Below are 21893 nucleotides of genomic sequence, written 5' to 3' on the forward strand. Positions count from 1 at the left end.
CAAAGCTTAGATTCCAAGGCATTATTAGAAGAATACTAGGGCCTAGATGTCTTGCTGAAATCAATGCATCTGTGAACCCATTCATCCTTCCCCTCATAAAATACAACTTAAGTCTAGACGTATTCATCTTTGTACTCTACTAAGGCAACATGACATTTCCAAGCTTCTTTGGGCGCAATGGGAAAAATGCAGTGGAGTTTTTAGACAACCTTAAGATGGCCTTCTTTATCTCTGGGATAGATGATGAAGCATTAAAGTTGAGGGCTTTTCCTTCGGTCAAGGAAGAAGCTAGAATGTAGTTCCAAACTCTAAATCCGGCCCAAAGAGCTGAATAGGACGCATTGAATGCAGCTTTCTTGCAGAGATTTCAACAAACTAACTCAGCTGAAGAGTTGTGACAACAGCTTTTGGCCCTCCATCAAAGTGATCCTTATGGTTATGCAACTTATAAGGAAGGGTTTTTGAAACTTTGGGGGCAATAGTCAAACTCACTGAATCCTGGTGAGAGAGCTCCGAACTGTCTTCAAAAGGATTGATTTATTTCAAGTTTGTATCCCTTGCTCAGGAAGAAGGTAAATGTGAAATTTTCAAACACTTTTGAATATACTTTGAGAATCACTAGGGAAAAAAATCGAAAGATTCTCTACCAAGCCCAAGATAGCCAAGCAGTTTTGGGAAACAACATCACAACTATGGAGGCCTCTCAAGTTTCCCCAAATGTATCTAATGCACCAGGCCGAGATCAAGAAGATATGACCAACAAACAAACAATCTTACTAATCAACTAGAGGGTTTGAGAGTGAATCTTGTGCAAAGTGCAAGAAGACCTATCGAGGGGAATGGTCGAAATCGACCACAAATGCGGCGACAAGCAAGGAAGATGTGTTACAACTGTGGAGAAAATAGACATGGCATGTACAATTGTCCTTACCCTAGAAGATATGATCGGATAAATGTCACATTGGGGAAAGCAAGGCTACACTACTAGGACATGTAGTGTCAATTGAAGGAATTGAGATAGATCCAAAAAAGGTAGAAACATAGCTAGCTCTACCTTTCCCAACCTCCATCAAACAATTAGTCTCCTTCTTACAAAAGCTAAGATATTTGGATAGATTTATACACTTACTCTCTCAGGCCATATATCCCCTGCAGCAACTGACACGCCAAGAAACACTTGTATGGAATGAATAAAGTGAAGGACATTTTAAGGAGATAAAGAAAATATTGGGGTCACTTCCTATAATCCTCCAGCCTTGTTGGAACGAAACATTCTTTGTAAACCCTAGCATGGGAGAAGAGGCCATTGGTGCTGCTCTCCTACAAAAAGATCCAAAAACATCTTTCATGAGGCCTGTGTATTTTTCCAGCCGCCTCATGAAAGCCTTAGAGAAGGCTTACACTTCCATGGAACAACTAGTGTTGGCCCTCATGTTTGCAGTAACCAAATTTCAGTCATATTTGCTTCCAAAGAGGTTTGTGATCATCACTGTGGAGGATATGTTTCCCTATGCACTACATCATATGAAAATCTCTGACAAAATAGCAAAGTGGATGGTCCGACTTCAAGAGTTTGATTATACAATGCAGGTTGAAAATACAGCTCGAGCATGCATGGCTGATATTTTGACAAACAGGTGCTATGAGAAAAATCTCAGTGTGAAAAGAAATGACCTTTCACCACCCCCATCCATAAAGACTCTTGCAGATGCTTATAGCCTCTACTTTGATGGTGCATACAAGAGAACTAAAGATAAGGCAACCACAGGCATTGTTGTTTTCTCTCCTTTAGCAAAGAAAATCTATGGTGAAGGAATCATCTTGGAAGGTGTTCACTCTAACAATGAGATAGAATATCAAGCTTTAATTCATGGTCTTTGTTGGTGTCTTAGTAATCCAATCGAGAGATTGAATGCTTTTGGAGACTCCATGCTATTGATAAGGCGAATGCAAGGTACATGGGCATGCAAAAATACAAACCTCTCTAGTAAAATGAGAGAGGCCAAATCTCTTATGAGAAGATTTAGGGAGGCACAAGCATATCATATGGCAAGAGACCAGAACAAGGATGCCGACCATCTAGCATCATCAAAGCTGAACGAGTCAATGGTGGGAGCAATGGCTATCAAACTCCCACTTCAGCAAGGCAAGGAACACTTAGAAGATATTCTACACCTCTTAGAGCAAGGAGAAGCTCCCAAACACTTGACTAAGGGAGAAAGACAGTGGCTAGCTCGGAAGGTTACAAGATATCGCATGGTAAATAATAGTTTGTATTGTCTTGGTAAGGACGGTGTGCTTAGAAAAGTGCCTTCAAAATGGAAAATTGAAGAAATCTTAAAAGCTTGCCATGATGATGTGTGTGGAGGCCACTTTGCACACGACATCACTAGTAGAATGGTTCTATAAGCCGGCTTTACTTGGCCCAGTCTACACCGAGATGTCAAATATTGGTGTCAAATATGTGAAGAATGTCAGAAATCAGGACCATGACGGCTCATAGCAGAACCCCAAACCCAAATCAAGGTCTATGGACCCTTTGAGAAGTGGAAAATTGATCTCATAAAGCCTCTACCACACACTTCATCAGAAAAAGAGTATATTATCATGGGGGTAGATTACATGACTAGATGGGCCAAGGCTATGCCAACTAGAAGAATCACTGCTAAGGAAGTGAGTAAATTCATCTTTGACCACATTTGTTGTAGGTTTAGTACCCCTCTTGAAATACTATCAGATAGAGGACCAGGGTTTAGAGCTAATGTGGTGGGTGAACTCATGCAAAAGCTAAATATTCAACGACAATACTCTACCCCTTACTACCCTCAATGCAATGGATTGGTGAATGGAATGATTTGTAAAATCATCAAGAAACAGGTACATTCAAGGCCCTGGGATTGGGTCAAGCACCTTAGTAGAGCTCTATGGGCTTACAGAACCTCTTTCAAAACCATGTTAGGGTTCACGCCTTTTCATCTAGTTTATGGACAAGAGGCTCTTTTGCCTATTGAGGTAAAATTACCTAGCCTTCGGGTAAAATTAGGTAGCACAGTAGGCTCTCAAAAGGAGAAGTTACATCAAAGATTATTGGACCTAGAGAGGCTATAATTGGATTGTGAAGAAGCCATCAAAAGGAAGCTGAGAAGCGTAGAGAAAAGTTCAACAAGAAGCTAACAAATAAAAACATCAAGGAGGGATCTTTAGTGCTTCGATATGACAATCGCTTTCATAAAAGAAAGGATGGCAAGTTTCTCTACCAGTGGGAGGGACCGTTTTGGATCACAAAAAAATTCAACAATGGCTCCTATAAACTTCAAGACATTGAGGGAATGCACAAGACCAGGGTAAATGGATGGAGCTTAAAACCCTATCACATCAGGGTGGGGTCAACTCAAGATATCAAAGAGTGTCTAGAGGCATAAATGCAAAAAGAATATCTAGAGACATAAATATTTATCTAACACGTGTTGATTTTTTGTACATTTGGAGGTTTGAAATAAATAAGAGGGTGGAAACAACCTCTCGGGAAATCCAAGAAATCACTGGATAGAAATATTTCATGAACCGGTTTACCAAGGGGAGGTAAAGAGTAAAGATTAATGGGAAAGGTGAAGGAAAAATATGTAATGTAAAAAGAAAAGACATGAAATGGATTCGGAGCCATCCAAAGGGCAGGTGAGGCTCATAATGTCATGGCTTTGGAGCCTTATGATAATTCAAACAAATGGGACCCTTCTTAGAAGCATTAGTGGAAGAAAAATCAGGCACATGATTTTGTAAGATTTTTTAAAAAACTTTCACTCCGATCCAAAAAAACTTTTCAACATGAAAGTTAGAGCGCGTGAGTTGAAGTTTCGGCTAGTAATTTTTTATAATTTTTTAGAGCTACGAGTAAGCAGATATGGCCAAAATGGTGGACACCAACTTTTTCCAACTATGGTGGAGACCACCTCCCAATTTTATACACACCCACACTTTCTTCCCCACACTTAACACTTCCATAAAACATCATTCATTAGACTCCCAACCCTTTCGGATCTCTCTTCTCCTCTCTCTCAAGCTAATAAACCATTAGAATTTCCCTCTTAAATCACTATCAAATCATCCTTAATTGCAGTAGTAATGTATAAATTCTCACTACTCTCTCTCCATTATTGCTAGATATGATCTTATTTTATGAAGATTCTCTATATTTTTTTATAGGAGAGCTCTTGGACTCAAGCTATAGAAGGGAGAATGGAGACAACTCACCTATGATGGAACTTAATTAAGTACAAAATTGGTCAACAAAACATCTAGATGGAGCTTCCATATTGGTGGAACCGTCTTAATACAGCTTTGGTGGTGTTAATTCTTATTCTATCTTAACCTCCTCCCTAAACACCCTCAAGGCTTATATAAAGAGGCCTTCTCCTTTGTAATTTGCAAGAGAGAGCCAAAAGGCCTTCTTCAGCCCTATTGAGCCTTCCCCATTCTCTCTCATAAGCTTATGCAGTTCATTCCCTTACTATAGCTTATGCATGCTCTACAGTATAATAAGCCCATGCTATTGGTGTCTATATGTATATTGGTTACGTCTTGAGGGTTCTCCATCTCTTGTGCCCTTTTAAGTTTTATTGATTCATCTATTTTTTGTAGTTCTCTCTCTCTCTCTCTCTCTCTCTCTCTCTCTCTCTCTCTCTCTCTCTCTCTCTCAGTTTTCCTCTCTTCTCCCTCACAAGCTCCTCTCTCTCTTGCATAGCGTCTTAGTCCGCTCTTCCATGACTAGGTGGCGCCCTTACCTCATTCACTTTGTAACAGAAGAAAGTTTAACATAGTATAGAGACTGTCATACCGAATTTCTTTCATCACCTGTAATGTACCCAAAAACCGTAGAGCATCCAAGCATGGCACATACAAACCCTTTACATTCATATTTCAGATGAAGCAAATATGTAAAAAATGTGACAGCATGAATAAAGGCCTCATGATGGAAACCTAGATGGAGATCCATGAGAGCTGAAAGAGAAAAGAGGGACACATGCACTTGTGTGTCTGACAATGTGAGTAATAATGAAGTGTGCATCAACTGAGATGCCAATGTGTACAAGAGGGTGCCACGGTATACTTGACACTCAACTGAAACTCTATAGAAGCCACAAAATGTCACCAAGTACCCTGAAGTAAAGACTACTGAGGGCCCAGACCCACGCCCAAAATGAGGCAAAGTATTCTGATGTGTCTGCCCAAAACCTAGGTCAACTCACAAGTAGAGATGTCCATGAAACCCTAGATCCTAACACCTCTTTAGCTCCTACAAAGTCCAAGAACCACAATAGTGATCTCATAAAGCCAAAACACAATCTACATATGCTAGAACTTCGCACCTTTGCACTACATCTCCAAAGGTGAGCTATCATCTCTAACCAAGATCCAAAGTCAAAAGAACAAAGTTGGGTAGGCTGTCTGCCATGCAACTCTAAGGTGGCTAGACAATGGGAGATACAAACAGCCAATTCAAGATCCAAGATGTTAGATCTTGTTAGCTCTAAGGTGTGCTCAAGCCTCAAACTTGTGGATGAAGGCCCCATCCCTAGATATAAGGACTCAAAGTCTTCCAAATCTAAGGAGTCATCTCTTACAATGTTGAAGTCCAGAGATCTATTGCAAATATGTACCATTGTAGCAACCGCATTACCCCAAAGAAAGTGAGGTAGACTTCCATGCTACAACATCAATCGAGTTATCTCCAATATGGTTTGATTGGCACGCTCCACTACACCATTCTCAAATAGTGTATTTAGATGGGAATATTCCATCCAAATGATGTGATCCTTGCAAAACTTAGAAAAAGCAATAGAATAAACTCATTATTGAGGTCAACCCGAATATCTAGACCTTGAAAGTCATTTGCATTTCTACAAACAACTTCTAGTAGGAAGAAGTTGGGGTACGCCTCACTCTTGTATTCCAATAACTACAACAACGTATATCTATTGAAAACATCAACAATCAACATCAAATACTTGGCCTTCCCAAGGAAGGCCATATCCATGGTCTCACATGAGTCGGCGTGCACCCACTCTAGCAATCAAGTAGCCCTCCAAGAAGCAACCTCTGGATGAAGTTGCCTACACTACTTGCCTCGTAAGCAGTTAGGGCACAATGTGTGAATAGGAGGAAAATCTAGTAGTCTCTCCACTAACTTCATTTGATAATCCTTGCCTATGGAGTCAAAATTCAAGTGTCCTTAACATGCATGCCAAAGTAGCCCAAGCTCGTGAAAAGTCCATGCAACAAGTGCGGTGAGCTTATAAAGCCCACCCTCCTAAATACCTATCCAAAGAATAGAGCCTGTGGAAGAATCCTAAACAGTCACAGCATCCTAGGTGAAGATCATGCAAGTACCTAGGTATGTCAAGCCATGGATAGAAAGAAGGTTAAAACCAAGGTCCGGATCATAAAGGACTTTGGCCATTGAAGCTTGTCGATCTGGCAAAAGGGGAATAGTCCCCACTCCACGAACTGGCATGGAAGAGTTGTTACCAATGGTGCCTAATCCCCTCTAGAATGAAGATCCTAAAGTCAATCCTATTAGCAAGTCACATGGAAAGTGATCCCACTGTCGATAAGCCATGGCTTCTCAGTAGAGGAAGCAAGGATTGTATCCACAACCTCATAGACTCAATAGTAGTAGGGCTATCCTTCGAGCCCTTCTAACTGTCCTTTGGCTTCAAATGGGGGTACTTCTACTACCAGTTGTTCTCCTCTAGATGAGTACCCTTCCCACAGTTTGGACACTTCCGACACTTGGGCTTAGACTTTTTCTCATTCTTCTTGTCATCCTGTTTCTTATCTTTGTTTGCTTTCTTGTTCCCCCTCTTGCACCTTTGGTAATGCTTTAGTAAAGTGAGATTCACTAGCTCTTATCTCTTTGAGGTGCTCATCATGCTCCAAGACAAGCAAGGCTAGCTCCTTCCAAAGAAGAGTCTCTCGCACTCTCAATGTAAAAAAATGGTGCAAAAGATATCATTTATACTTAGGAGGTAGCAATTGGGCAAAAAACACCATTGCCATATTCTTGGAAGATATCATCCATCAAAGAATGCAAGCTTATCCCTCATATGCTCCATTTGTTGATGTGATCCTTCATAGAAGAAGAGTCATGAACCAAGAGCATGTGAAGCTTGTTTTCCAAGGTGATACCGTGAGCAAGAGTCTTCTGATAGTAGAGAGAAGAAAGCAATATCCACAATTCCTCCGCCGTATTTAACTTGCACACATGAATAAGGATAGAATCATGTCTACCTTTGTCAAAAGCACCTGTAGAATGCAAAAAATCTGTGTTTTCTGTAGGTAACAGCAGGCTGAAAATTTATGTTTACAACAATAGAGTGGTCTTCTCTATCAAGAAGCTCCATGTCCTCACTTAGGCAATGATACCGTGTGAGGGTGCATGATAGAAGAGGAACACCAACACGGAGAGAAAAGGACAAGAAAGACAGCAAGAATGGAACAGAAATCTGCACTAAATCCAGAAACAATGCTGAATACAATGATGGACTAATCAATCCCTGCGCGCAGCCCAAAACATCAATGAGGGCACCAGGTCAAGCTGAAGATGATGATGGCAGCATTGGAGATGATCTGCACCAATTAGTGGGGACCTATAAATAGCCTAATGCCCCCAAATGTAGCTAACTGCCCAAAATGGGCCAAAAATATGCTTTGTTGGCCAAATCAAAAACTGGCCAACCAGCCATGAATGCACACAAAAATGCTAGTGTGGCATCATCTAGGGATGATCGCTGATAATCGTGCTGCGCAACCTCTAGTTGGGCTAGAAAATGAACACATACACTATGTGAACACACCTGACACTATTTGGGGGAAGAAACACAAACTAAATGGTAAAAACACAATCAAAGCTCCAATGTCTCCATCAGACTCTTACAAAGCTAACAACCAGGAGATGACAAACTGGCAAAATATGGCAGGCTAACACCCTTTTTTTTGTTACCAATATCCACAATGTAACCCTTGATCTGACAATAAGAGCACTTCACCTAGGTTGGCTTACCCTTTTCTCCTTCTTAAAAGCCCTCTACTTGGGCATGTGTATGCCACTATAAATGCCTCCTCCATACTTACGATTCCTCTCAGCACAACTTGAAGATGCTGATTAGACTGCCCAACTAAGAGTAAAGTCACAAACCTTTTTGTCATTTGAGGAGGCATATTGTTAATAAGAAAGTTGATTATTGCCAACTTGTTCCTGATGACCTTCACACCTGTGACAAATGAGATGGTATCATGGTTGACTCCCCCTCATCAAGAAAAATCCATATAGCTCACTTTTCACGTCAATAATCTTAGGGAAGCCTTGGTTTTCAAACTAGTGGTAGGAGATTCTCTAGGCCTTAGCAGATCTCTCCTCATTTGGATAAGAAAAATGACAAAATTGATCGTATTAATAATGATAGCCTAGGTCTCTCTCCACTGAACCTACTAGCATTGCTCAATCAACAATGTTGAACACCTCATAAAGCACCTTACCATCATCAATAAATCTCTATACCTTGCCTTCAATTCCTAGCTTTCTGCAACCTTCCCTCCAATATGCAAGCAGATAGGTGACTTTTGACCATCAATTTTCACACATGCTAGTTGGACCATCCTACTTTGTGAAGCAACTAATGGGGAGCACAATGAAGCTTTGATCTCCAATCAATGCAAACCCACAAAGTGTCTCATCTCATACTTATGAAAGGATCAGCAAATGACCAAAAAATGTTGTGATATATCTGCTCAAAGTTCCCAAGTACAAGCTATAATAGGAAATGTACCACAATCTAAATTTAAACACTCCAACTATTAAGCAAGTAAAATTAAAGGCCTCAATTAATGGAAAATTACCATGCATTTCAGCCTAATTAAACTCTTATGTTGTGGCCAGTCCCACTTCATCCCTCATCATTATCATCTTCATGCTCAAGCCATCAGGCATCAACATCTTGTTTGCTGCCACCGTATCCAAAAGCTGCAGCCTGCTGCCCAAAAGCTGCCACCCTGTTTTGGAGTCTTCTCACCTACATCTTCATGGCCAGAGGAGGGGCAGCTGCATTTTGCTGCCAGCCTGCCCTGTTGCATCATTGCTATCATCCAGGGCAGCAACTTTCAGCCTGCTACCTACGTTTTGCCAGCCCAGAGTCTACACTGATATCCTGCTGCCCAAAGGACTGTGTTTTGCTGCCTCCACTGCTATGTACATTATCATCACTCATGATGGACTGCTGCTGCTGCATTTTGGGATCCACCCCAAGTACAACATTGCCTTGGAGCTGTTTTTGGCATCTCTGATACCTCTTTAAGCTCACCTTTGCCATGGTCCTTGAGGCAAAGATGTCCAAGGCCCCTTTTATCATTCATCACCTATACACCTTCACCTGCATTGATCATTCATCATATAGTGTTGATCATGTGTCACACATTTTGTGTTCGCTCTGCCATTTCCTTACAAGGTATCTAAGCCACATGCTCCCAATTCACACATGAGCCTTGATTCGAAAATCTTGGCATTCAAGAACATGCAAAAACACTCTTAGTGATGTCTCAACCAACCTCACCAAAGCACTCCCCCCACAACCTACTCCCATAGATGCAAATTCCCCTGCATTCCAAGCTTTGAGAGCTTGGTATCCTCAATCATACCCCAAGGCTGAAGGGGAAAGATCTCCCCTCTACCCTTCTAGGAAAAGTCTCCCTTTGAGGTCATTCTACCTCTAGTCCAATAACAAATATTCGTAAGCCTTGAGACAAAGACACGAGAGGCACTCTGAAGAAGCAACTCAAAGCCATCCTTTTGCATGAAATTTACCTCATAATCTTCATTCTATTGCATCACTTGGGAGATACCATTATCTTCTTAGCCCCTCCCATCCTCCTATTAGAAGTTGGACACACTCATGTTATGGCTTCTTTTCCAAATGAGAGGGCTTCGACCATTGGGTGCGCCTACTGCAGCAAGAACAGTCACTCCAACAAAGACTTCCTCATCGACATTTCCTCCCTACGCTACTAGAGTATATGCATCTACCCACCAACACTCCTTGTGCCACCGTTCCAAGTGATAGAGATAATTTTGCATTGGCTATTAGCATCTATGCTTAGGGCAATAAGATGCTTATGATGTGCATCGTGCCCTAAGCCCTTTCAAGCAACAAGATGCACTGAGACCTCAGTTGGAGTCCACTGCAATCAACTACAGAGGTTTTGCGAGGTTTTGCCCCACCTACTTTTTGGTTTAGTGGCTGCCACAACCCTTGGCCTTGCAATTCACTCCATCGAGAGATTATGGCTGTTCATCACCACCCTTGGCTTCGCAATCCCCTCCATCAAGAGACAATGGCTGTTCACCACCACCTTTGGCTCCATAATCTATTCCCTTGAGAGATAGAGATTGTCACCCACCCATAGCTCCACAACTACACATTTCCACTGCCTTGTATGACTCCACAGACACCAACTCCGATGAAATTACCAAGGAGATTATCCATGGCATGCCCCCCTCTCTTTCTGAGTGGATCCATGCTAGCCCTGCCTCCCATCCCTCTTCTACTCAATTAGGGAAGATACCTCTAGGAGTATCCAACCTTTGTTTCACCACAGCCTCAGGTACCTTCCTCAGCTCTAGCAACTATCATTCCTCCTTCACTAGACACACTGGAGGCCATGATTCATGAGTTTTCATATTCCCTATCTCCTTTAGAGGGGGATTCAGACAAGGCTTTAGAAGGGAATCTTCTAGTTTCAAATGGGTCATTATTCATCATGCAAACATTCACACACCTTGGCAACGAGCCTTGGCCTAGTTCTCTGCCATTTTCAACATCCACACACAAGATCTATAGGATTTATCAACACCGGAGCCCTGGAAGTTCCAACCATGTCACAATGCATGCACCTTTGCATCTTATCCAACATGGAAACACGGTTAGTGTCCTCTCTCTCAAGGCCCAAGATTGCACATCTTCAATTACTCACCAGTATGGATATGGAGCTAGTGGCCTCTCTCCCAAAGTCCAAAAAGGAAACCTCTAAGGAAGAACAATAGACAAGGTGATAGTTGAGGATGTGTGAAGTCCTTCCTTTCTTGGATTACAACCATCTCCCTCATCTTCAATTAAATTTCCCTTAACTTTCCTTCCATGGAGATCCAATTATGCCTCTTCTTGCCATACATTTAATAGACATTTCTGGGTGGAGCATGTCCCTCCATCCCCTCTTAGGGCACCTTTTTGAGCTTTGAAGGGGTTGTAACTTGTTAAGCGACCAAAAATCATCACATGCATTAACATTCAATTGTATTGCATTATTTTTTTTTAGTTTAGTTTGCACTAACAACCCCCATAAAGCTTTATTGTATTTTTCCATTTACAATACAAGGTAGGACAAATGCATCACAAATCACCTATAAATAGGAATGCTACAGGCATTTTCCACCCACCCCTATGATCAATCCAATCACTCTCTAGTCTCTACCCTCTTCTTCTCTAACAACTTGCAACCTATTTCTCCCACCTTCTATCACAAGAATCTAAAACTTCCATGCTTTGCTTAGCATTTCATTAAGTATCAATCAAACATGCAAATGTGAGATCCCAAAGGCAAAATTTGCAAAAGTTGTATTTGACAAGTACTAGGTGGTTCCTGGCTGACAAATTTTTGGCCTAGATCATTTTATTAGCCATTAATATCAATGGTGACATGAGTGAATTAATGACAATTCAAGGGCTAATAAATGCTTAGGAATACTTGGGTGACAAATTGGCCTAGTCAATTTAATTGTTGGCAGCTCAAATTATTTTCCTAAGCAAGAATTAATAATTAAGTTAATTTTTGAAATTAATCGTCTAAAATCAATTTAATTTGGCTGAAATTTATTGGAAAATGCAATTGGAAGGTTGCCACTTAGAGAAGGATGTTGGAGCAAGTCACCAATAGTTCAACCCCAATGGCCTAAAGGCAATAACTCCAAGGGCTCTTCTAGCAAGGCGACAACAAAGATCAGCCCATTTTTCACAACAAAGATCTAAATGGAGGCAACTTCACCAAATCTTCTAAGATTCAAAAGGCAACCACCTTTTCGAAGGGCAATGCATTGCAGTCGTGATCCACACTTCTAACGCACGATAGAGCACTGCAAACATGGGTACAATTTAAGAAAAATTTTGCTTCGAATTGGTTGATAAGCACTTTTAAATTGGATGTTTGACTACTTGAAATTAGTTGGATGCATTGCAATGAAGAAGCCTACAATAGTACAATAAGAAGTTTTGGGATGCATTGCAATCCGTTACTTCTAATCGTCCGGTTCCCCTTCATGAGCAAATTGAGAAGTATTGTTGTTGGCTGCCTAAAGGAATCGGGATTTTTTGCATAAGGACCACCGTGACTAGTATGTCACAACTCATAGAGAGAGCTAGTACAGCCAATGCTTTGTTGTGTGGAAAGGGCTCTAGCTTCTAGGATGATGATGAGAAGCCATCCAAAAAGTTTTCAAAGGTTGATAAGAAGGAAAAATCTAAAAATAAGGCTGATAAGAGACAAAAACAACAAGGAAAGGCTTGGAAATCGGTTGCACAACATAGGGAGCTAAAGGCTACAAATAAATGTTTTATTTGTGAACAAGAGGGTCGCATGGCAAAGGACTATCCAAATAGGCAACAAATTGTAAAAGCTAAAAACAAGGGAAATCCCAAAGAGGAAAATCCCAAAAAAATTCCATTGATTTAGTTCACGATATAGTTAGTAATCATCCCTTTTCCCCATGATGATGCTTCTAACCTTTGCATAGCATAGGGGAAAATCAGAGATCAGCATGCATTAATCTTCTTTGATAATGGAGCACGAGCCAATTTTATCTCCACAAACATGACAACCCGTCTATATCAAAAAGGATGAGATGGACCCATGGGAGAAGTTGGTATGGCATATAAGGGCCCTGCAAAGCCAATCACAACTTTGATTGAGAAGCTTCGCTTGCATATACAAAGTTATAAGGACAGCAAAGAGTTTTTTATTGCACCTCTTGGAGGTTGTGATGTATTGCTTGTTAGGTCTTGGTGCAATTGTGTGTATGCAACAACCGGCTCCGATGTAAAAGTGATTAATTCAGCACAAGGACAAGGCCCATACCTTGGATGTAAAACTAAAAGGAAAATTAGTCCCTATTGTATCAACTTCAGTTGTGTCTAAAATAATGAAAAATCATCTTACAACATACTTGGCGTTTGTCAAGGATAAAGACGATAATGTGAATGCTGAGAATATGTCTAAGTTGGATAAGGATTGCATGTCATTTCCGATTTCTCGATCAGTTCCACGACAATTACTTCCAAAAAGGCTGAAGGACCATGCCAAAGATTTGATCCCTGGCACTAGCCCTCCAAATAAGCCACCATATGGGGTGAGTGCAGCCTAGTAAGAGGAGAAAATGAGCCAAGTTAATGAGTTGTTAGAAAAAGGGCTGATTTAGCCTAGTTAATCTTCTTTTTGCTCTCCAATGCTTTTGGTGTAAAAGAAGGATGATTCATGGTGTATGTACATCACAAATACAATGGTTATGTGAACAACCAATCTAGTGGGTTGTAATGCCAAACCATATGAGGAGCAATATGGAAGAAAGTGCCTAGATTCTATGCACACAAAAAAACCTCTCTTCTCTTCCTCATCCTCTCAAAGCTGCATTGCATCTTCTGCCATCTCCTGTGAAGAGTATGAATTATCTCTGTCCAAATCCTTGATAGAGTCTCCACTACACATACATCTAGAAGGTCGATAGTGTGGTTGCATCTCACAATCCAAATATACTAGGCTATGATACTAGCAATCAACTTCCATCTGTGAGAATGTCCCTAGGTCTACTGCGCCCATGAGTAATCTGGAGTGGGGATCCTACTAAGATGTCCAATGATGAGAAAAGAAAAGATCCCCTAAACATCCTCATAGCCACACGTTGGGCCTCTATCAAATGACTAATTACTAAATATACAATGCTCATGCAGCAAACAAACTGTGCAGAGAATGAAAACAGTATCCCGAACTCTTGTGTCTGGAGGACCAAGGTAGAGGTGCTAAGTGAGAATGAGTGTCCTACTCCTGACAAATCGCGAAACATAGCAAGCTAGCCTCCAAATGTCAGACACCAACAAATGCAACAAAGTATGTCAGATCTAGTGGCAAATAAGCAATGAGGAGAGAGAGTATTTACAAATGCAACCTTCAAAATAGTGCCAGACACCAAGGCAATAGCAACAAAATAAAAATGCAAATGTCAGAGCACTCTCCAGGCCATGGGACAACAAAAACATCAAAGCAATAGTGTGTGGATAGTTGCTAGCAGTAGGGAGTGGTCCAAAAGCAGTTGCCACATATGGAAAGAATTCGCCATGCTGCAAACACAGCAGCAATGGAGCCGGATCAGCAAGGCGATGGCTGGAGGTGAGAAAACAGCAAGGTGGAGGTTGGAAGCAAGCGCAGACTGATGCAAACAGCAATGGACAGCTTCAAGATGTCCTCCGTGAACAAGATGTGAGCAGCAAAGCTAAAGGGCTTGAAATTGACAAAAACAAGATAGGACTAAATAGAGGGAAGCCTATCTATTTATAGAAAGTTTCGAGACCTTGTACCATGCACCATTTTAAAACTCTTTCAAACCACACACCATTTTAGGGTTTTCATTAACTAAGCATTTTTTAGGCTGTTTTAAGAGGCTAATTCATCATATATAATGCTTATTTTAGCTCAACAATGTATGGATCTAGCCACATTTAAGAAACGTGCACAATATCTATATTTTAATGGGTCCACGTCCTTATTACAGGAAGTATGTGCATAACCTTGCTGAAATTGCATCTCCACTGCATGCTTTGCAAAAGGTGTCCCATTTATGTAGACAGCTGTGGAAATTTTAGCTTTTGACAAATTAAAGGAAAAGATGACTTTAAATCTTGTGCTTCTATTGCCTGATCTCACGAAATTTCCGGGGATGTTGACATAATTGGGCCACTCGGAATGCTTTTGCTAGCACGGACACCATGCAGCACTGCACACTGAGGTAGACACACCCCCAAGTAGTGCACTCCCTTTTTCTTTTTCAGGTATACTCAACAATGGCGATCAACCATTGGCATTAAAGGCCCCCACTACCCTATCAAATCTATTCTCGGCCTCTGCAATCTATCATCCAATTTTGATGCTTCTTCTCTCTATCCAATCTCCATAAAGCCCCATCACCAACCCACATGGCAACCCTTCAACCACCCGAGCCCTCATTAAGTGCAGCAAGTGCCATGGGACTAGCACTCGGCTAGGAGGGGGGTAATGTTAACCCTACTGCAAAGAAAGCAAAAAGAAAATTTAAAAGACGCAAGGCAAAGCGGAAAAAGGCGGCCCCAAATGAACAGCTCTCTGATATATTTGGCGTATCCGTAATGCCTTTATTCTCAACTCTGCCTTGGGTATTTAAGGTCATGTAGCCCAGGTTCAAGGATTACTGTTATGGCAGATTTCTTCCATGATTGCAGCAGATGCTGTCCTCCCCAATGTGGCTGCTCCTTGGCCAGATGTTGTTCACTCTAGTCCGATTGTTTTGCACTCAGCATGATATTTATGTGTTATTTTATAGTAGCCTTTTGGTTTTGACTTGTGCTTGATAGGACTTTCTTGGCTGGCCTGAAGGCCAGATGTAAATATTCTAACATTAATATACACTTAATCACAAAAAAAAGAGAGAGCTGGAGCTGAGAAAGAAAGGGGGAAAGACAGAAAACCTGATAAATTTTTATAAGTAAAACAAAGCAGCAGCTCCCTCTGCCTAATGTCTAAGTCAACAGCACTACACAAAGTCTCCATTCCATAAGTCTTTCTCCATTGACTTGATTACCATGCACAACAGTTAACATCCAACCTGGAGATGAATTTTGAAACAAACAATGTAAATGTAGGAAAACCTGAAGCTTTTTCTTTAAGGGGCATAAACTGATCTGAAGCATATGACTGTTTAACAAGGGTTAGAGGAAAACTTATGGGGAATCCCCTGTCCACATAGCTAAAGCAGAAACTTGGATGCTTATTATGTACAAAGCACAAACAAACGATACTATGACCAAAAACCTTATCGCCTCCTTGAGCTTGAAAGTTGAATCTTCTAGCCTTTCCTTTAGATTTAGTCCTGTTATGGGTGCCTGTATTTGCAAAACCCTACATCCAAACCATATATTTGTCAGTTAACAGACTCCAGTCATTATATCTCTGCAGAAAATTTTTTTCTCATAATGCTGTTCTCTATGAAGTAACATCTATGAGGTATTGTAATCTCCACATTTTCCTTTCACAACCAACCTTTCATCATTTAAACCCATGGATAGTAGCAGTGTACCATGGGAACAACTTTCTAAATATGCAACTCCATCATCATCAAACGATCCATTCAACTTCAAATCGCATTCTTTTTTTTTCATAAAGGCTAATTGTATTAATTACCTTTCATTATCTGTTCCTCTCTCTCCTATTACCATGTGGCATCTGAACAAAACAGTTTTTGCACTGATCATCATGACCACAGAACGTATAATCATTTTGCTTTTCCAAATGTGAAAGTATCTGGATGATTTTGTAGACAAAGTAAAGACTTTTATGATAGAAAAGTTTGAAATCTTCTTTGTTAATCAACTGAAGGACCTAACTAGTTGGCAGCAATTGACACCAAACTTGCCCATAAGTCTTAGGAACAAATTGCCTCCATCCTACTTCGATTTTGTTCCTGGTCTTGCAATCAAGCACAAAGACAAGCCTTAGCAGCCATTTTTGGTGAAGGAGAAGAAAAGGACTTCCAGGTTTGGCAATAGCAGTACTTACATAAGCCCAAGTAGGCATTGGATGGCTAGACGAAAGGAAAGTATTTTGCCCACCTACAATCATCATGCCCATACCACCTACTTGCTACTAGTGATGACATCCTATCTACTATCAAACCTATGATCTTTAGCGACCCTTGTACCAATCCATCATCTTCTCAATGCAAGGTCCACTTGATCACCCCTACATCTGCACAGCATTGAACCAAGAGAGAGAACCCAAAAACATCATTGATGACACTAAGTTCCGGCATGCTCAGCTTGGTCGCTTCAACTATGGCAGTTTGCGTTGCCTGAAAAGGCATGACATGATATTGACTTGCCCTCGTTGAAAGTGCCAGTTGTGTATTTGGCAAGATACATTGTACATCATTTCCCAAGGATGGATCCACAGGAGCTATCCAAAAACTACAGCTAGTGCACACAGCTGGTCCAATATGGATCCCATCCATAGAGGGAATACTTGTACTTTGTAACCTTCATCGATGACTTTAAAGGCCGTGGACCAGTATACCCAATAAAGCACAAATCAGAGGTGTTTGTTTGGCACTAATAGAGGGGAGAGAGTATACGCACATTAGTTTAATGCATTTATGACTGGGCAGATTTATTCATCAATGTACAAGTCCATACACACCTTTGCAAATTGATATGGTTGAAAGGAAAAATCAGTCTCTTATGGAGATGTCACAATATATGCTTACATGTAAGAGCTTCTTCACAAGTTTTGGATGGAAGTTGTTATGTGTTCAACCTATACTGCATAGTTAACCACCAGCCTGAGCTGCCACCCGCCATCCTCAGCCTCTGCCTGCCTGCAGCCACAGCTTTTTCCCCCCAGCCATGCCACTGTTGCCTGATCTTACTGTCATGTGCTGCCTGCAACCCTGTTGCCTGCCTCTCGCATGCTGCCCCCTCCCTATCCCGACTGCCTCTGATCACCTGGCCCTAGGTGCTTCCCTTACCTTTTTTGCTACAATTTCCTGCCTCCAACTGCCTATCCTATTGCTGCCTTGTCCGCCTCCCACCACCTTCCCTGAACCCACCTGGTCCCCCAGCTCACACTGTCTGCCAGCACTTCCACCCCACCGTTACCTACCGCCCCAACCACCTCAACCCCTTTACACTGCTTCCTCCCTCCCTCCATCGGCTGTATAACAGGTAACTATCACCACTACCCCCTCACTCTATAGAAGGATTCTGTTGGACATATAGCAACTCACTCAGGTGGTCCTTGGAAACACTAGCAACGGAAACTTGTGACCCAACACCAGCACACTCCACAAGTGCTCCTCGGTCAAACACCTTGCAAGTCATCCTCTCCGAGGAACAACTTCAAGAAGTTCGCGTTAAAAAGAAGGAGCTAGAGGAGACAGAAGTCTACGGGCAGGTCATGGGTCGCTCCCCTTCCATACCACAACTTCGGGATTGGCATAGGTCCACCTTGAGCATCAATACCTTGTGGATAGCGGAGGTGGTGCTGATGGCCAAGGCATTTTTATGGTGCATCTAACCTCAGCAGAGATAGCACATGACCCTATCAACAGCTCGCCGGTTGTATTTGCTGAGAAAGTTACTTACATGGTTCCAAGGTACACTAGTTCAAGGTCTCTAACTTTGGGCTCTACCAATGCTTTCCCAAACTTCTTCCCTAGGCTCATGGTCTAGTACCAACAATTAGTGGAGGACTTTGGGCAACTCTTTGGCACCTTGCTGCCCAGCTCCTTTTCCGATGCAGTGATGGGAGCATAGGTTCCCAAGGTACAAGTGGCAGTGTAAGATATCAAGAAAATACCAAAGGTTCTAGAGATTGAGGCTGAAAGAACACATTTCAGCCAACAAGTCAAAGCCACAAGACACCTTGGGCAATGCCTTAGATGCCATGTTTTCGGTGAGCAAGCTTCTAACTCCCAAGTGCACATGCCCACTCAAAAGGCAGCCGCCTAGATGGAGGATGAAGGCCTCATTAGAGTTCAATGTTGCTAGGGTAGGGGGCAACCAAGGCCCTAGCAGCCCCAACCAAGGGCCAATCATCTTGGTAGCAACCCCCCCCAAACCAACCAAGGCCCATAGTGGCTGCTGCCCCCACCACAAAAGCATTATCACCCCCCGCCTCCCTCACCACCACCTCCCTCTCCCCAAACTCCCCCATACGGCACATCTTGTCAAGAGGACCTGAAATTTTATTACTTTGCTTAGCATTTGATTAAAAGTTAATCAAATGTGCAAATGTGACTTGCACATGTGAGATGCATGTCAATTATTTCATTGTGTGGGACCTAGGATCCCAAGATATCAATTGGTGCCAAAGACAAAAGTTGTAATAAGTTATGCTTGAGAGGTACTAGGTGGTTCCGGGTGTCAGAAGTTGGCCTAGAACATTTAATTAGCCATCATGTCACTGGTGACACTAGGGAATTGGTATTTATTGATAATTTATGCTAGTTCAAGGATAATGAGAACTCAAGATCACTTGGGTGATAAATTGGCTAGCCAATTTAATTATTGGATAGTTAGTTTTTTTAAAGCACATAAATAATTATTAAATTAATTTTCAAAATATATATTATTAAATTAATTTAATGGGCTTGATAAAGCTAGAAATTCAATTTAGAAGGCTACCACTTGGCAATACTTGACCATGCAAATTTAGAAAAGCTGAATTGGGGCTAAAGGAAGAAGGAAATCTCATTTTTGCATTTTGGAGCTATTGAAAAGAGAGGTTTTGATGCTGTTGTTGCTTGCTTTTGGGGCCATTTCTCAACCATTGGAGACCATTTTAGTGAAAGCAGTTGCATATTCTTGACCAGCGGAAGCTATTGATTGGGTTGATGCACTTTCTCCAAAATTATGGCCTTTTATGCTCCCTTTGCTGTTGGAGAATCCGTTTGGGCCTGGAAAACCAAGTCACTAGCTCAATTAACCAAGTTCTCACAGACAAATCTCTGAATTTTCTCTCGCTACACTAGTCTCTCTCTTCCTCCACACATTTTCCAACTTTGCTCCAAGTTTTACAACAATCCAACCATTGGAGATGGAGACTGTGGATGAATCTCTGCTGTAAACCCTAATTTACAGCAAAAATTAGGATTTGATAGCCACTCAGATAAGCTTGCCTAGATTTGAAGGCTTCATGGCTTCAAGCTTGAATTTTCAAAGCTGAAATCTGTGTATTTCAATAGGATTCAAGTGGCCAGTCAGCCAGCATTGAATTTGGAGCATGGGTAAAAGTCAATCCCCTAGCAAATCAAGGAACAAATTGATTTGAAGGCTTGCTGGTCATTTGACAGCAAGAAGCACTTCGATTAGTGGAGGTTGAAGAATCTTAGTTATACTCCATTCATTTGCAATACGAGTTAAAGAAATACCACAAGGGACACCAAGTTTTGGAGCCAATAGGATGTCCAATGTCTAAGATTAAGTGGTAACATTTGGATTTTCAGTTTATGTGAATTTTATACTAGCTATAATTGTCGGTTAATCATGTCATTAACACTCTCTCCAAGGAGAAAGGCTCGTTTCATGGTTCCATTGCTAATATACTATCAAATCCATTGAATTGGTGGGCCCATGGCACCTGATTGGAAGTCAAAATTTGTACTCTAATACATAGTTGTCAGGTACGATACGGTATGGCACGATAAAATACGATAGTAAATGGTACCTTATGATTTTATAAGGTACGGTACGATATTAGTGTGAAAAACATTTTAACATGATTTTTTTTAAAAACCATAAATCATTAAATCACAGAATGCATGTTTAAAGTGGAAATAGCCATTTCATTACAAAATAAAATGAATAAATGAGGTGACTATCACGGTAGCATGGACTGCGCAAAACATGCGATACAACTATAGTCTAGACTCTAGTATGTCATAGTGGCATCATGCATGTGGATACAATGATAGTAGATACAAAAAAGAGAGAGACCTATGAATCTATGATGAGACATCACTATCGTTATCATCATCATCATCAGAACCATTGGAGTGCTAATTAAGAGAGTCTGAAGATGACTTCTCAGCATCGGATGATGAGACACACTCATACTCATCTTCACTGATAAGGTTACCATCATTATCAAATGATAACTCCCTAGGTGGCGACTACGTAAACAAAGGGGGCATGTCATCATGAGGCACAAGATGTGAGCTACTAGAGTCCCACCTTACATATGTCCGCAAGCCACTCGAACCGCCCCTCCTCAATGTTGGAAGGCGTCGAATGGCCATGCCCCTGCTACCACCTACTCGAACTCCTCGCCCACAAGCACACTGACTGCTAGTGTCACGAGTATCTGCTGTTATAAGCTCTCTATAGAGCTCTACAAAAATCATCTCCTCCTCCTCCTCCACCTCCTAATATACACTCGAAAGAGTGTCGCCCCTCAACTTGAATGTATCAACATTCACCTGCATAATACACATAAGGTTGCAAATGCTAAAGTCTAAATTGTAAAGTATAAACTTCAAAGTTCAAAATTTAAAAGTTAAAACAACAAATTATAAGGGTTATGGTTAAGTGTTTAAACTTTACCTGCTTCAAACTATCCATGCTCATCATAGCCCTCATCATGCGTAAGTTAGTGCGGCAATAGACTAGCCGCTCTAGCTATCGTGTGCTAAGTCGATTGCGAATCTTTGTGTGAATGAGATAATAGACACTCCAATTGCTCTCACATGCACCCGAAGAGCAATCCTAGGTAAGGACCCTCATGGCTAAGGGTTGAAGAGTCTCCAATGCGTATCCAAAGTTTTGCCACCAAAATAAGGCTTTACAAGTGACTCTCTCCTCCAACAAGTGGGAGAACCAAAAGCCACATGCCCTCTCTAATCTGCATAGCATCCTAGCTCCTCCAACACTGCATTCTAGTCATCCACATGTACCACACAAGTCAAATAAGCAAGTTGTCCAAACGGAACTCTCTATCATCCATGACTACCGGCAACTTGTAGGCTGGATAAACCAATGCGGAAAAACCATGGATGGGCT

At 41.4% G+C, this 21893-nt stretch overlaps 1 protein-coding gene across 14 annotated transcripts in view; it reads right to left on the reverse strand.

Annotated features, from left to right (window-relative positions):
• LOC148012301 (isoamylase 2, chloroplastic-like) overlaps positions 1 to 21893 on the reverse strand; it is a 179181-nt gene that overhangs the window by 137464 nt on the left and 19824 nt on the right. For 10 of the 14 annotated variants that reach the window (XM_087669751.1, XM_087669755.1, XM_087669752.1 and 7 more), the window contains one exon: positions 16156 to 16242. In XM_087669751.1, the coding sequence (XP_087525877.1) occupies positions 16156 to 16242 (87 nt within the window). Of the gene's footprint in view, positions 1 to 15812; positions 15950 to 16155; positions 16243 to 21893 lie in introns of those variants that run through there. The other 4 variants (XM_087669762.1, XM_087669763.1, XM_087669764.1 and 1 more) reach the window with 2 other exon arrangements.

This window comes from Lygodium microphyllum, chromosome 27, assembly GCF_053477565.2.
Source record: "Lygodium microphyllum isolate KBCC chromosome 27, Lygodium_microphyllum_v1.1.10, whole genome shotgun sequence".
Lineage (NCBI taxonomy): Eukaryota > Viridiplantae > Streptophyta > Polypodiopsida > Schizaeales > Lygodiaceae > Lygodium > Lygodium microphyllum.